General features: G+C 37.5%; 1 protein-coding gene across 1 annotated transcript in view; it reads left to right on the top strand.

The window, feature by feature from the left end:
• kmt2bb (lysine (K)-specific methyltransferase 2Bb) overlaps nucleotides 1-14,538 on the top strand; it is a 32,415-nt gene that overhangs the window by 11,300 nt on the left and 6,577 nt on the right. Inside the window, 18 exon segments of the mRNA XM_043258931.1 lie at nucleotides 815-928; nucleotides 1,092-1,238; nucleotides 2,021-2,113; nucleotides 2,376-2,493; nucleotides 3,343-3,456; nucleotides 3,888-4,093; nucleotides 6,808-6,909; nucleotides 7,644-7,754; nucleotides 8,455-8,531; nucleotides 8,615-8,832; nucleotides 8,938-9,041; nucleotides 9,984-10,121; nucleotides 10,367-10,525; nucleotides 10,667-10,784; nucleotides 10,907-10,985; nucleotides 11,112-11,272; nucleotides 11,376-11,546; nucleotides 11,662-14,538. The exon segment at nucleotides 11,662-14,538 is cut by the window's right edge and continues 118 nt beyond it. Coding sequence (XP_043114866.1) covers nucleotides 815-928; nucleotides 1,092-1,238; nucleotides 2,021-2,113; nucleotides 2,376-2,493; nucleotides 3,343-3,456; nucleotides 3,888-4,093; nucleotides 6,808-6,909; nucleotides 7,644-7,754; nucleotides 8,455-8,531; nucleotides 8,615-8,832; nucleotides 8,938-9,041; nucleotides 9,984-10,121; nucleotides 10,367-10,525; nucleotides 10,667-10,784; nucleotides 10,907-10,985; nucleotides 11,112-11,272; nucleotides 11,376-11,546; nucleotides 11,662-14,538 — 5,107 coding nt within the window.

The raw sequence follows: 14,538 nt of genomic DNA, 5'->3' as shown, positions 1-14,538 counted from the left end.
ATGTTATGGAAAGTTCAGGGCTACCCAGCACAATAGTGTTAGTATGTATATGTGTATATATATATATATATATATATATATATATATATATATATATATATATATATATATATATATATATATATATGATGTTTTTAAAGGAAGTCTCTTACACTTGGTTCAATAACTTCAATAATGGAGTTAAATGTGTTCACGATAGTTTTAATTAATGAATATTTTTTCCATTTTAATACAACTTATTTCTGTGATGCAAAGCTACATTTTTAGCAGCCATTACTCCAGGCTTCAGTGTCGCGTGAGCCTTCAGATATCATTCTGATGTGCAGATTGGCTTCTTAGGAACATTTCTTATTATAATTCCTGTTAAAAATTGTTGTGCGACATATTATCTACTTTTTCACTATTTTTTGATGAATAGAAAAGCACAGAACGTTTTCTAACATTATAAATGTCACTACATCAGTTGAAATGCATCATTGAAAGTTTTAATTTAATTAAAAAAAAAAAAAAATATATATATATATATATATATATATATATATATACTTTCCTCATGAAAAACAAATCTTCGTTAGTAGGAAGTCTGATCTCTGTACACTGGAGTTCAAGCAGTAGTTGACCCAAAAATGAAAATTTTATGAATCTGTGTTAATTAGAAAAGACTAACCATACAGTTTTTAGTCACTTATTGGATTCATAGTATTTTTCCTACTATGGAAGTCAACGTTGACCCAAAACAGCCAGTTTTGAAGTTATTTGTGCTCCTTTATCTTGCAGCTAGACGGTCCTTTACTCTTCTTTGTCTCCATCACAGGAGGACTGTAGTGTCCAGAGCGTGTGGGTCACAGGAGGGCTGAGCATCTTGACTTCTGTACCTCTCGTGCCTCAGTATGTCTGCCTGCTGTGTGCCAGTAAAGGCCAACATGAGGTATTTCCTAACTGCTCTTCATTAAAGCATTTCCTTAAAAACAGTTTAGGACGAAAATGCATTAAAGATATTTGAGTTTGGTTAAACCCGTAGGGAAGTTTCACTGTTTGTTTGGTGTTTTTTTTATTTTTTTTTGTCATCATGCCAACCATATGTTTTGCAGATGCTGTATTGCCAAGTCTGCTGTGAGCCTTTCCATCGCTTCTGCTTGGACCCTTCAGAACGCCCTCTGGAGGAGAACAAGGAGAACTGGTGCTGTCGTCGCTGCAAGTTCTGCCGAGTTTGCGGACGCAAGAATAACGAATCCAAGGTAGTTTGCGACGCTTCGAAACGTGATGTTGATGCCTAACCATAATCTGAATCTGTTAATCTAACAATAAGAACCTGGCGCTCTCTAAAGTTCTTCAGGTTCTTCTAGAGCAGAATTACGAACTCTTTGAAATCTGTTACGCTTCCAAAAAATATAGTAAAATCTGCAATACTGTGGAACATATTTACAGTTTTTTTTTTTTGAAAGTATTTTAAAATGTAAATGACTACCGTGATGCCCAGTCTGAATTTTGAGAAGCAGTTGAAAACAGCTGTACTGCTTAATGTCACAGCGGAAACTGTGGTACTTTTTTTTATTTGTCAAATAGAAAGTTTGAAAGAACATCATTTAATTAAATCTTGGCCACACTTTATATTAGGGGGTGTTTATGACCATGTACTTGCGTCAAAACAAAAAAGTAAAATGTAATTGTGTTCATATTGTATTACAAGACACTTTTGCTGCTATTGAGGTGAGATAAAGGTAAGGTTAGGGACAGGTTTGGTGGTATGGGTGGTATGTTATATATATAAAAAAAAAAAAAAAAAAAAAAATATATATATATATATATATATATATATATATATATATATATATATATATATATATATATATATATATATATATATATATATATATAAAGAATTAAAGCATTTATTTCTTTTGGAAAAAAATCTTGCTGACTTTAGATTTTTCTTCTCCCGTGTACCTCTAGTGATATATTTACAGGAAGCAGATGTTCTTTGACCCTGGTCAATTTGTATTTTTTGGTTTTTGTGCAGCCGCTGTTGGAGTGTGAAAGGTGTCAAAATTGTTATCATCCTGCCTGTCTGGGTCCCAACTACCCCAAACCCAACAAACGTAAGAAGCCTTGGGTAAGTTGACCACATTGGTACTTTCCTCAGTGCGCAAGACTTACAAAGAAGCTTCTGTATGCTTTGCTGTCTCAGCTGCCGTGATAGGCCACGATATGTTAAAAATGCCAAAGCATCAAAAAAAAAAAAACCTATGCAAATCTGTTAGGACCTGGCAAAAATAAGACGTCAAAGCTGCAAAACGGCAATTTTTTTTTGGCTCATTTCAGTTTCAGTTAAACCACGTATTAAATATTATTCAACTTTGATGTGAATTTTTCAGGTCTGTATGACATGCATCCGGTGCAAGAGTTGCGGTGTGACCCCAGGAAAGAGCTGGGACACCGAGTGGAATCACGACAAGGGGCTGTGTCCTGACTGCACTAGGCTCTTTGATCAAGGTGAGACCATTTGATGGGCCAATAATAAATCATGTTCATAAAAATGCATTTCAGGTAGATAAATGTTAAGAATACCTGTCCAGTCAGAGTAGCTCAAACTCAATGGCCATCATTGAAAACCCATCTAATGTTATGCTGTTCAGAAATACAATTAGTTTTTTGGGGGGATGTTTTTTTTTTTTTATGCGTATGAATAGAACTTGGAATAGAACCAACTCGTCTATGTACTGCAGCTGCTGCAACAAAGTTTTTTTAGAAAATCATTTCCTCACCCTCATTAGTTTCAAATGGAACACAGTGGAAGATATTTTGATAAAAGGGTGTTTTTTTAGTCACCATTGACTTCCATAATGATTTTCCCGACAGTCTGGTTTGAACTTTATTCAAAATATCCTCCCTTGCGTTCAGCAAAACAAAGAAATTCATACAGGTTTGGAACTACTTGAGGTTGAGTAAATGCTGACAGAATTTTCATTTTTGGCAAACTATTCCTTTAGTATATTACTGTTTTTCATATAGTAGTGCTAACGGTTAGGATTTTCTGTAATGTTTGTGTAGATGATATATATGCGTATGATATACATTTATAACCTAATTTTGTAACACATGATGGTTTTGAAAAGGAATAACTTGTTCCAGAGTGCAAGTTGGAAGTGAGTTAGGTTGAAATCGCAAATGAATGCTTTGGATGATCTCAGTCACCACAAGTAACTTCCAGTCATTTTATTTTCATGCCACACTTACTTACAGCCATTTCACCCAAACACGTCTTCAAGTCAGTTAACAGCTGCGTCTGCGCGTGCGTGCGTGCGCGTGCGTGCGTGTGTGTGTGTGTGTGTGTGTGTGTAGGTAACTACTGCACCATGTGCTTCAAGTGTTATGAAGACAATGACTATGATAGCCAGATGATGCAGTGCTCCACGTGTAATCACTGGGTCCATGCTAAATGCGAAGGTCTGACAGGTGAGTGGCAGAATTTCATGGCCAAATGGATTATATTCATTTAGTTTTTTTACATCTTAATTTATCGATTAAATACATTAACGCGTTTTAACATTTACATCTATCATGCTCTCTATTTGGCTTTACAGTGACACTTTGAAACAAATTCCCAAAAAAGGGGACCCTTTGTCCTTCCGCAGTTTTAAAACCATTAGGTTTTCAGGCATAAGTCATTTGCACTGGAACTGGAAAGTTGCAACATTTTCCAAACCCAGAATGTCGTTCCTATTTTTTTGGTTTGTTTAATTGAGCTTTCTCATTATGATGATGACTCTTTGTTAATGTAATCCAGAAGTAATTGAGAAATAGCGTGGAATTTTACAGGCTGCGTCAGCAATAAGATATTTTACCGCTGACTTCTGCATGACTTCAGTTTGTGTGTTTTCTCCCAGATGACTTGTATGAAATCTTGTCGAGTTTGCCTGAGAGCGTAGTGTACTCCTGTCAGCCGTGCTTACAAGAGCTGCCCGACGGAGAAGACGTGAATGGAGCAGGTTGGAGAGAACTGCTTGACCAGGAGCTGAAGACTGGCTTAGATAAGGTGCTGTCTTGCCTGCTGACCTCCACCCTCACTAAGCACCTGGTCGTCTGCAAGAAGGTGGGCATCCGATCCCTCTTAAACCCAGTTTGCTGTACTTTCGAAGTTGCAGCAACCCAATGCCCGTTCAAAAAGCAGTTAGGGATGATTCACCCAAAATATATAAAAATGACTCGCTCTCATGTCGTTCCTAACCAAGACCTTCATCTTAATCTTGTGTTCATCTTCGGAAACGCAGAGTAAGATATTTATTGATGCAACCCTCCCATGACAGCAGAGATCTTTTCACGATCAGAAACGTAGCGAGGAGATTGTAAAAATAATCACGTGACGGCAGTGGTTCAACCATAATGTTGTAAAGCTCTGAATACAAATGCTGATTAATTAACATCTTTGTTTGGACTCTTGCTTGAGCTCATTGGATTGTAACTATGCAGTTTCTGCCTTTTTAATTTCGCAAGGTCACAGTTAATGTTTTCATTTAAGATCAGTTTTATGTAGTTCCCAGTTTAAAAACAAAAGCTAAATGCCGATGTCAGTTGTATTTAATGTACTTTCTGCACAGTTGTTGCCGTTAATTTCAGATGGTTATAGTTATTGTTTTCAATAGCCAAGGGCCAGTTTGTCCTAAATGCCAAATAAACATCTTGTTAATATATATTTTGGGGGTTTTTTGTTTGTCGCTTGAAAACAGTGGTTATCTGTATCAGAATCAGCTAAGTTGCTTGTAAAAAAACTGATGATACTCTCCAGAATGTCACTATAAGGTGAAGCATAGGGGAAAATGGTTGAATAAGGTATTTTCTCATAACTTTATAACATTATGGTTTGGACCACTGATGTCACATGGATTTTTTTAAACCATCTCTTTGCTATGTGTCTGAGTGAACTATCCCTTTAAGATATTTTCCCAAAAATATCTGCATCATCATTAACTTCCAGGAGTCTGGGCTCTGAACTTCACGTGCTTTAGAAAACCTACCATTTGCAGTATAACAACACATTTAACTCTGTTATTTCGGAAAATAGCTCATGTCTCCATGAGAAACGATTACCGTCTGGCTTGTGAATTTAAAACCTCTCTTGAATCTAGTGTGATGCAGTTTTGAAGCAGCAGCAGTCCGTTGCTGCTGATTGTTAAGAAAGCACTTAGCGTGATTTGGATCGGCGTAAAACATTTTCAGAATATGTTTTTAAAATGCGTGTGAGCCCTGAGCCTTTCTTTGATCGGGGTTTCCATGGTCATAAAAGAAAAGCACTGCAATTAATAGTCAAGAGTTTATTTGAAGTGTATGATCTGTATGTATGATCCAGATCCCCATGAGGGGGTTTGCCATGACGACATGCACTTCTCCTTGATATCTCTTATAAAATTCACCCTGCAAGATGGACCGTATGCATTTAGTCATGGTTATAGTTGTATATTAAGCAATAGTAAGAATAGATAACATGCTCACTATGAGTCGTTTTCAGCTAAAATAATACTTTGCAACTGAGGCCGGTTGCGTAAACTTAGACTCTGACTACTAGAGCTTGTTTTACCAACTAGCAGTTGGTATTTTTGTAACCTAAATAAGAACAATCTACCTTTTCATGACTGAATTTTAAAAGTGATGACCAGTACTGAGGGGGAAAAAAAAAATAAAATGACTTTAAGACTAGTCTAAAGAGTTTATGCAGCCGACCCAAGATGCTTTTGAATAGTCAATAAGTTAGTTGCTACGTTAAAGTGTGGAATACAGATTTCAAATAAATAAGCCATTAAAATATGCTTTGTAATTACTAATAAACAGTCAATATGCTAGTATTATGCATGCTAATAAGCAAAATAAAGAGTTACTGAAAGAAGGATTATAAGTATGAGATTTCTTTAGCTGTATTCATGCAGAAATAGTTTCTTGTGGTAAAACTCAAGGATTCGGTTGGCAGTTTATTCACATTGGAGATGCTGTATGGTTGGAATAATACAAATAAATGTATTTATCGTATTTAATAATATCTTATTTACTATTTGATTATTTAAATCTGCTTTTTAAAAGCAGAAAGTAGACGCACTAATTGAAATGGGTTTTCTGTCTCTCTGTGTGGAGATTAGGAGTTAATGCTGTCGTTGTGTTTTTATGCATGTATTTATTATACATTTTTTAAAAACTATTAAAACATAGCTGTGGCCGATATGATAATGAGTCATTTTACATGTTTATGTTCTTCTCTTTCTTTCTCCTTCCGTTTTTAACAACTTGTGGTAAAGCAGTTATGAAAAATAGTTCTCTAAATAGCTTTTCTGCATTTTATTACTAAATATGCATGCATGTTTTTTTTTTTTTTTTTATTAATCTGTTGGAAAAAAAACCCACTGCCATTCTGGCCTTTGACTTAAATCTCTGCTGTACTTTTAAAGCTGCTAAAGTTTCACATTAAACATTTTCAAAATGCAATTTTATAATGTTCACGGTGACTAACGCGTCACGTGGTCCTAGTCATTGGAATTCAAATTTTTACGAAAAATCGTGATTCATTGCTAGGTCATGATGTTTTTTTTGAAACTGGGAAAACCATAAGAATGTGTTGGATCAGTTGTTTATGCTCTTGTACATTTTTTTTCTTACACAGTCCTGCCCTACAAAGCACAGTCAAGAGGAAATGTTTGTCGTTTTCTGTTCAAACATTGATAAACCAATGAGAATAGATGTTTAGACATTCGTTCTCCTTTACAGGAAATAAACAGGAACACTGCTTGATTACATTGTTCTGAGATTTATCATCTTTTGTAGTGCGCTACAATGGGTTCCCCTAACAACGTGGTTGAAGATTTGGCTGTCTGCGACTTCAGGGCTGTTGGAAAGAAGTTCGAAGATGGCCTGTACACATCTTTGGTCAGTGTCTGTGCCTGTCTTAGATTTGAGCTCAACTAGGGTTGTGCCGATAGACGATAGTATTGAGATGCACGATGCCAGATGCCTTTTTGTGATAGGCAAGACGATATTAGGTTCATTCACCTGTTGATCTATAAAATTAATATTACTATTATTATTATCAGGCGGCTTATTATTCCCCGCTATTTCTCCTCAGCAGAAGCCCAAAACAATATTTAACTGCAGGGTGATTTTGAAATTGACAATGAACGAACGTGACACAATTTCGTTTAATTTAACATTACTCCAAAAATATGAACTAATACGTTTATCTGTAAGATGTATGTTTATGGTGGTATCATGTTCTTTCCGGTATTTAGTGTTAAACTGTTGGCCTTTAGAATAAATCTACGAGTTTCTCTCTTGTCCCCACACACCCATACACGATAATATCATTTATTGGCGATCTCACAGGCTGACGATATGAAAAATTACCATATTGCTCAGCATAAGGGGAGAAACTCTTTAAGCGCTTTGCTTTATGAGGCACAAAAACTTAAAAAAAACTGCTTAATGCTTGTCTGACATCCCTTAAAGCTCATAACCTAGTGTTTTATGCCTACCTACGAGTAACTGCTGTTGGATACTATGAGTAATTATTTCTGAAACACGCACGCTAATGACTAATGTTGACACTTATCTTAGTTGGCAATCTCAAACATAATGTTGATTTTATGTTTGGCTTTGTCGAGCAGAAATGCTTTCACGAGGATGTTGCGAAAGTCATTCGCAGTAACATGGAAGATGAGGAAATTCTACCGGAAGACCAAAGACCCACTGCCCTTGCCCGGTCATATTACCTGAAGGTCTGATACTTGTGTATTTTTTCATTTTTATTTCTAGTTAATTACCAAAGTTTTATGTTTACCCAACCAGTCAGAGTAACTTAGGTCATTCTGTGAAAACTATAAAAACGATTCACTGCTTAGAAATACAAGATTTTCAGTCAGGATATGACATCCAAATTCAGTTTCTATTTCACTGTTCGTTTTATCAACAAAGCAGAAGCCTTTTTACATTTTTGGTACAATCACATGAGACAAAACAAAGTAGTATGTTAGTATGCTTTTCACAAATAATTTTTTTTCTGTTTAAAATTCTTACATTTTTCTTAAATTTCTTTATTTTCTTTATTTAAAAAAATATTATTTAATACTAATCCTTTAGTTATCAGTAATGCTATAATTACATTAATTCATATTTGCAGTTTCTTCAGTTAACTTGTTTTGAAGGCATTAATGTTTCTCTGCTTATGTGAGTTAATGGTAGTTTTTTTTTTTTTTTTTCTTCAAAGTGCTTATGAGTTAATTAAGATTGTTACAGACACTAGTCCATCTCACATTTTGATTTAAGCGTGCTGACCTACTTTAGATTTTTTTCAGCCGTAATATGGCAAGTTTCTGCATTATACAGTCAATTAAAAGATTCCATCTGCATTTTCAATCAACATCAGTCATAGGAATGCTGTTTTTGTAGCTAATAATTTTTTTAAACTTCTTTTTTCAGCTCTTAGAGGATGTTTATGGTTGGTTTAACAGTCAGGACCCCAAGATATGGGATCCACGGTCTAAACACCTACCGGCGTAAGCATCATTAAATTGTTTCCAGTTAAAGTTAACTCATGAGTTGTATATGTTGGTAATGACACATGTCTCCAATCCTACAGTGGAATGCTTTTACATGCTGTGATGCCACCAAATTATGAACATGTTTATGCGCAATGGCGTGAGAGAGATTGCTTTAAGGCTTTGGACGGCGTCCCACAGATGACTGGAAGACACGTGGATGTCAAAATGGGCGAAGAAGAGGATCTATCCACACCTTTAGCCCATAACCCTAAAGGACACTTTATGGACATAAGGGCGTTAAGAATGAACCTGAAAGGTAAATAAACATGCAAGAACAGAATGACATTAGCAACTGTTGTTTGTGATCATCTAGAAGGCAATGCAGGTCATACTAACTTGACCTTTTGACTCTGTCTCCTAGGGAAGAAAGGTCGAACAGTTAAATCTGACTTGGACACAGGTTGGTCAAAAGATGATGAGAGACAGTGTGCTCTGTGCCAAAAATATGGTGATGCAAAGGCCAGTGTAAGTACTTTTAATACTGTGAATTCATCATTTATAAACCATAGGAATATTGCCATATTATTTTCAGTACCATGTAAACACTATGGTATATGTTTGAATGTAGAAATCATTATAACTTCCAGTATATGGAATTCTGATCTGATAATACAAATGAATTGTGACCCTGGACCACAAAACCAGTCTTAAGGTGCTGGGGTATATTTGTAGCAATAGTATAAGCCAAAATTGTATGGGTAAAGATGATCCATTTTTGCTTTAGGCCAAAAATCATTAAGATATTTAGTAAAGATCATGTACCATGAAGATATTTTGTTTGAATTTAATTAAGAATTTCCTACCTTAAATATATTCCAATTTTATATATATATATATATATATATATATATATATATATATATATATATATATATATATATATATATATATATATATATATTATAATATAATAATATATTATAATATAATAATATATTATAATATAATAATATATTATATTATTTTATATAATATACTTTTGATCATTAATATGAATAACTAAGAACATAATTTGGACAACTCTAAAGGCAATTTTGTCAGTATTCCAGATGGTCAAATAGTTGTATCTCGACCAAATATTGTCCTATCCTAACAAACCATACATCAATGGATAGCGTATTTATTCAGCTTTCAGATGATTTATAAATCTACATTTCGAAGACGTATGCTCATGAGTGGTTTTGTGGTTCAGAGTTGGGAAATTAAAATGTTTCCTCTTCCCATACATATAGCCACTGTTGCAGACATGGCGTTAAGTCATAAATAAATAGCCATCTGATAATATCATCACACTAGTACTTTGCAGTTGTTTTTCTAAGGGTGCTTTAAAAGTTATCATTTTCTGGAGCCTTGATATGAGAAAGATATTATTGGAGTAACCAAAACCTATACTTTTTTTCTTCTCAGGATGCAGGGAGGTTGCTTTATCTAGGTCAAAATGAGTGGGCTCATGTAAACTGCACTATGTGGTCTGCAGAGGTATTCGAGGAGGATGATGGGTCACTTCTGCATGTTCACAGTGCTGTTGCACGAGGCCGTCTAATGGTATGTCATTAATCTCATGTATTTTTGGTTATTGGTGGTATACTTACTGGCTGCCGAACAAAAAGTCACCATTGACCTCCGTAGTCATTTTTTAAAAATATCTTCCTTTGTGTTTGGCAGAACAAAGAAATTCATTCTTATTTTCATACAGATACACTACTCAAGGGTGATTTAACAGTTTGCTTGCATCAGGTAAATACAATTTAATGTTTGGCATTGCTAATGTTCTGACTCTCCTTCCGTAGCGATGTGAACGGTGTAACCGAACTGGGGCAACAGTAGGTTGTTGCCTTACTTCGTGCCAGAGCAACTACCACTTTATGTGTGCCCGCTTTCGGAACTGTGTCTTCCAGGATGATAAAAGAGTCTTCTGTTACAAGCATCGTGACCTTATAAGTGGAAAAGTGAGCTTTCAGTTTAATATCATTTTATTTATATTTTATTTATTCATTTGATATAGTTACTCAAAATATAGCCAAATAGAAGCTTAATGTTGTCTTTATATGACTGGTTTAAGAGAGAAATCTTTTTCTGTTGTTTACCAGATGATCACTGGTCAAGGGTTTGAAGTACTTCGGAGGGTTTATGTGGATTTTGAAGGTATAAGTCTTCGCAGAAAGTTTTTGACTGGATTGGAGCCAGAGTCAATCAATTTAATGATAGGTTGGTGTTTTATTGTTGATGGACATATAAACAACAGATGTATACGCATAAATACAATTATGATTTGCTTGTATGAAAATGCTTGCACAGAAATGTTTAAAACATAATTTTTCACTGGTTAGGTTCTTTGCTAGTAAAAAAGCTGGGAAAGCTGAGTGAATTATCTACCTGTCATGGAAAACTTTTCCCTGTTGGTTACGAGTAAGTAGCTTAGATTTATTTGTTTTATTTTTCGAGGAGTTTGCTCCTCATGGCATGGACATGCTATACATCTAGTATTGCCACTCGCTTGCATATGATGACAGTTTTGTTTCTTCTGCTGTTTAGATGCTCCCGCTGGTATTGGAGTACTGTAAACCCCCTTCGTCGATGCAAATACACATTTCGGGTTAGGGAGGTCCGGCCGCCTGTTCAAGAAAAACCAGTGGAAGAGTCGCCTGATCAGGGAGAAAACTGCACAATTGCCCATAGCCCATGCCCGCAGTCAGGTGAGTACTATGTAATATTACTACTTGCAAAGTGATGGTTTGTGCATGGCTTGTCCTTATGTTGTTTTTAAGTATTATTCATTCCAATATATATTTTTATTAGATACTGAAGCCCTTGGAGTGGATTTGTCTTCAACAAATCTTTCCACTGAAACAAATTCCACCTCAGTATCTGTCTTTACTAAACCGGACCTTGGTGCCCGCCCCAAAATCCCATCATACACCCAGAACAGAAGACCTGCTGGAGGATTATCCAGACCACTGCCTTCTCCAGGTAGTTAACATTAATTAAATGCTGCATGTTGCAAAGTTGCAAGCGTGTTCTTCTCAAAGTTTATATGAAGCATTATTATTATATATGATCATTGATCTTTTTTTGTTTTACCCAGGAGCTGCCCCATCCAAACCTCACCACATCCTGACTATTAGTGATTTGGAAGACACTCGAAGGCCACGACGGCATAGCCCACACACCCAAAATAGCGCTACCCGCAGTCACATGGCCTCCCCTTCTCTTGGATCCCCTGCAGGCCCAGTTGCATCTAGAGCAGGTGGTTCCCACCACCCTAAAACCTCCCAGCCTACCTCCCCAGGTTTTCCCCTTGGTGCTACTGAAAACCTGCTGACCTCTTCATCAGCTCGTCCTGTCGGTCGAAGTGCTTCCTCTGTTCGGGGTTCTGGAATATTGACGCCCCATTCTACCTCAGGACTGTTTGCACAGTCCACAAGGCAAGGTGGCATTGGCAGCACCCCTTGCACCAACCGATCTCTCACCTCTCCCACCCACCTTTCCACAAGACCAAGGCCTTTTGATTTTAATCAAATAGATTCCGTTGAACTTCCACACAATTTTATAGCATCACCACAAGAGCATCCAGAAGAAAATGGTGCCTTGCCATTAGGAGACCCTTTGGGTACACAAAAAGGTAATCGTCTAGGCAGTGACAGGGATTTTCCTTACACATCCTTCCACTTAGAGGCAGACCTGACTGTGGCACCTGAGCTGAGAACGGAGTTTGAAATTGAAGAAACAGAGCTGAATGAAGGCGTAGCTATGAACTGCAGTGCGCAAATTGTAGTTGAAGGTGAAGACAACCAGGAAGACTTCTGGGAGCCAGATGAAGAGAAATCCAAAATGTCTACCCAGAGATTGTCTTGTACTGTTGATCCTTGTAGGGAAGACTGGGGTAATAGCAGTTCCGATGAGGATATGGAAAACTACTTTAACTTTACTCGCACAGTGGTTACTTGCAAAGCTCAAAGGGATGCCTCTCAGTCATCTACATCTCCATCTTTAAGACCGATTTCACAACTTGATGGTGTGGATGATGGGACAGAAAGTGATACAAGTGTGGCCAATAATGAAAACCAGAATGTGAAATTGTCAAGTCAAGCCCAAAAGCCACACAAACCATTCAACTCTGTGCCTCATGAACAGACAGCTAGCAATGGTCTGTGTTTGGCATTTTCAAGTGCTATTTCTGATATTTCTTCAGTCCGGTTAGAACCTGTGTCCAACTCGGAGACTGTTGCTAATCCAGATTTTTTTGGTGTAACCCAGTCATTACAAGCAAACCAAGATCCTTTGGCTAATTTCGTTCACCCAAAACCTTTAAATGCTGAATATTCTGCATATGGTAATGATTACCAAACCCCTCATTTAATTGTTGAACCAGAAACTCCATTAATTGGTGAAAGATGTGATCCTCTTTCACCCAATGCACATTTTACAGAGTTGGTCCCAGTCCAGGAATCTCCAAATGATCCACAAGACTCCAAAGAATTGTACCTGGATCCTAGTAGTGGTCACTTTGTGTCGTCAATGGATGGCTCTACAGTTTACCAAAACAACCACTTGCAAGTGGATTCTCCTGACTTAATGGGAGTCAATGGAATTCAGAGTCCACAGCAACAAAAACCTGTTTCTTCCACAGTATTACACAAATCTGCATCATCTTCTAATTCCTCCACGCAAGTTTCTTTTGCAACATTACCAAATCAGGTACCATCTGCAAATGTTTCCTTGTTTCCTGTCCAAACTCCAGAAGGTAAGACAGTCTTGCCACCCATGGAGAGTTTCAGAACCAAATTACACCCACCTGCTGAACAAAGACATCCCACCACTTCAGTTCCTGGAGGGGCAATGCCATGTGTTCCCACAAATTTCCCACAGAAACCAGAGTCAATGCTGTCTGTGCCATCAGCCACTGGTGTACCTCTTGGGACTTATGGGCCAGTTTCGGGTACAGTGTCTGTACCATTGCATCCCACTTACCCGCAGCCCATCGGATCTACAACTGTTGGCATGATCTCCTCCTCTGTAACTTCTCAACCATCAGCTCAGTGCCAAGCAATGCCTTCTGCCATTCAGCCAGCCTCTGCTCCAGGTGTCATCAATGGGTACAACACCACGCCTATGCAAAGAGAAACTGCTCCAGGTCGAACAATTTCCATCAATTTTTCAACCCCCAGATCAGCAATTGAACCTCAACAACAGTTGGTTACCCAAGCATTGCCAGGTCATGCTATTCTTACCGTAAAAGAGGTTGGTGGACCCAATGTGGATCCCACACCACATATTTTACTTGTTAATCGTCTTGGTCAAATATTTGTCAAAAACGCTGAAAGCAACACCTTCCAGTTGCCCACTCCAAATTCCCCATCATATAACTGTGTCACTCAAATCGCCAGCCTCTTGCAAAGCAATGCCTTGTCCGCAACACTTGCAGCAGCAGGGAATTTGCCCCCAGTTGCCGGTGCCACCGTTTCTACCCAAGTCCCCCAAATTGTAACTCCATTGGTACAGACCTCCAACACCATTACCCAGCTACTTACCACTAGTACTAATGGAGCAGCTTCAGTACCAGCAGATGTTAAGAAGCCACGTAGAAATGCCAAAGCTTCTGGAGATAGAGTGAAAAAACCACGGAATAAGAAGGAGTCTTCCACACCTAGAAGGACAAAGTCTGCAAGCACACATTGCCCCGCTAGCAAACAATCTACCAGTCAAATACCAACCTCCTCAGATGCATCAAATCAAGCAGAAAGTGCCCAAGCTATCATCAACCAAGCTATGGCTGGATATTATGATCCTAAAAAGACGGCTTCCCTAGTTCCCTCATCTCCTCGTAACAGTTCCATTGTTGGGCGAACTCAGACAACAAGCTCAGTAGTTTTACCAGAAGGACTCCTTATTCAACAAGAGATAAAAGCTTCCCCACCAGCAACACCAGAAGCAGCACCTCGACCAAAACAGGTTCGAATGA

Source organism: Puntigrus tetrazona, chromosome 15 (genome assembly GCF_018831695.1).
Source record: "Puntigrus tetrazona isolate hp1 chromosome 15, ASM1883169v1, whole genome shotgun sequence".
NCBI classification, from domain to species: domain Eukaryota; kingdom Metazoa; phylum Chordata; class Actinopteri; order Cypriniformes; family Cyprinidae; genus Puntigrus; species Puntigrus tetrazona.
Note: the sequence above shows the minus strand (reverse complement) of the source record. Positions and strands in the feature narration are given on the sequence as shown.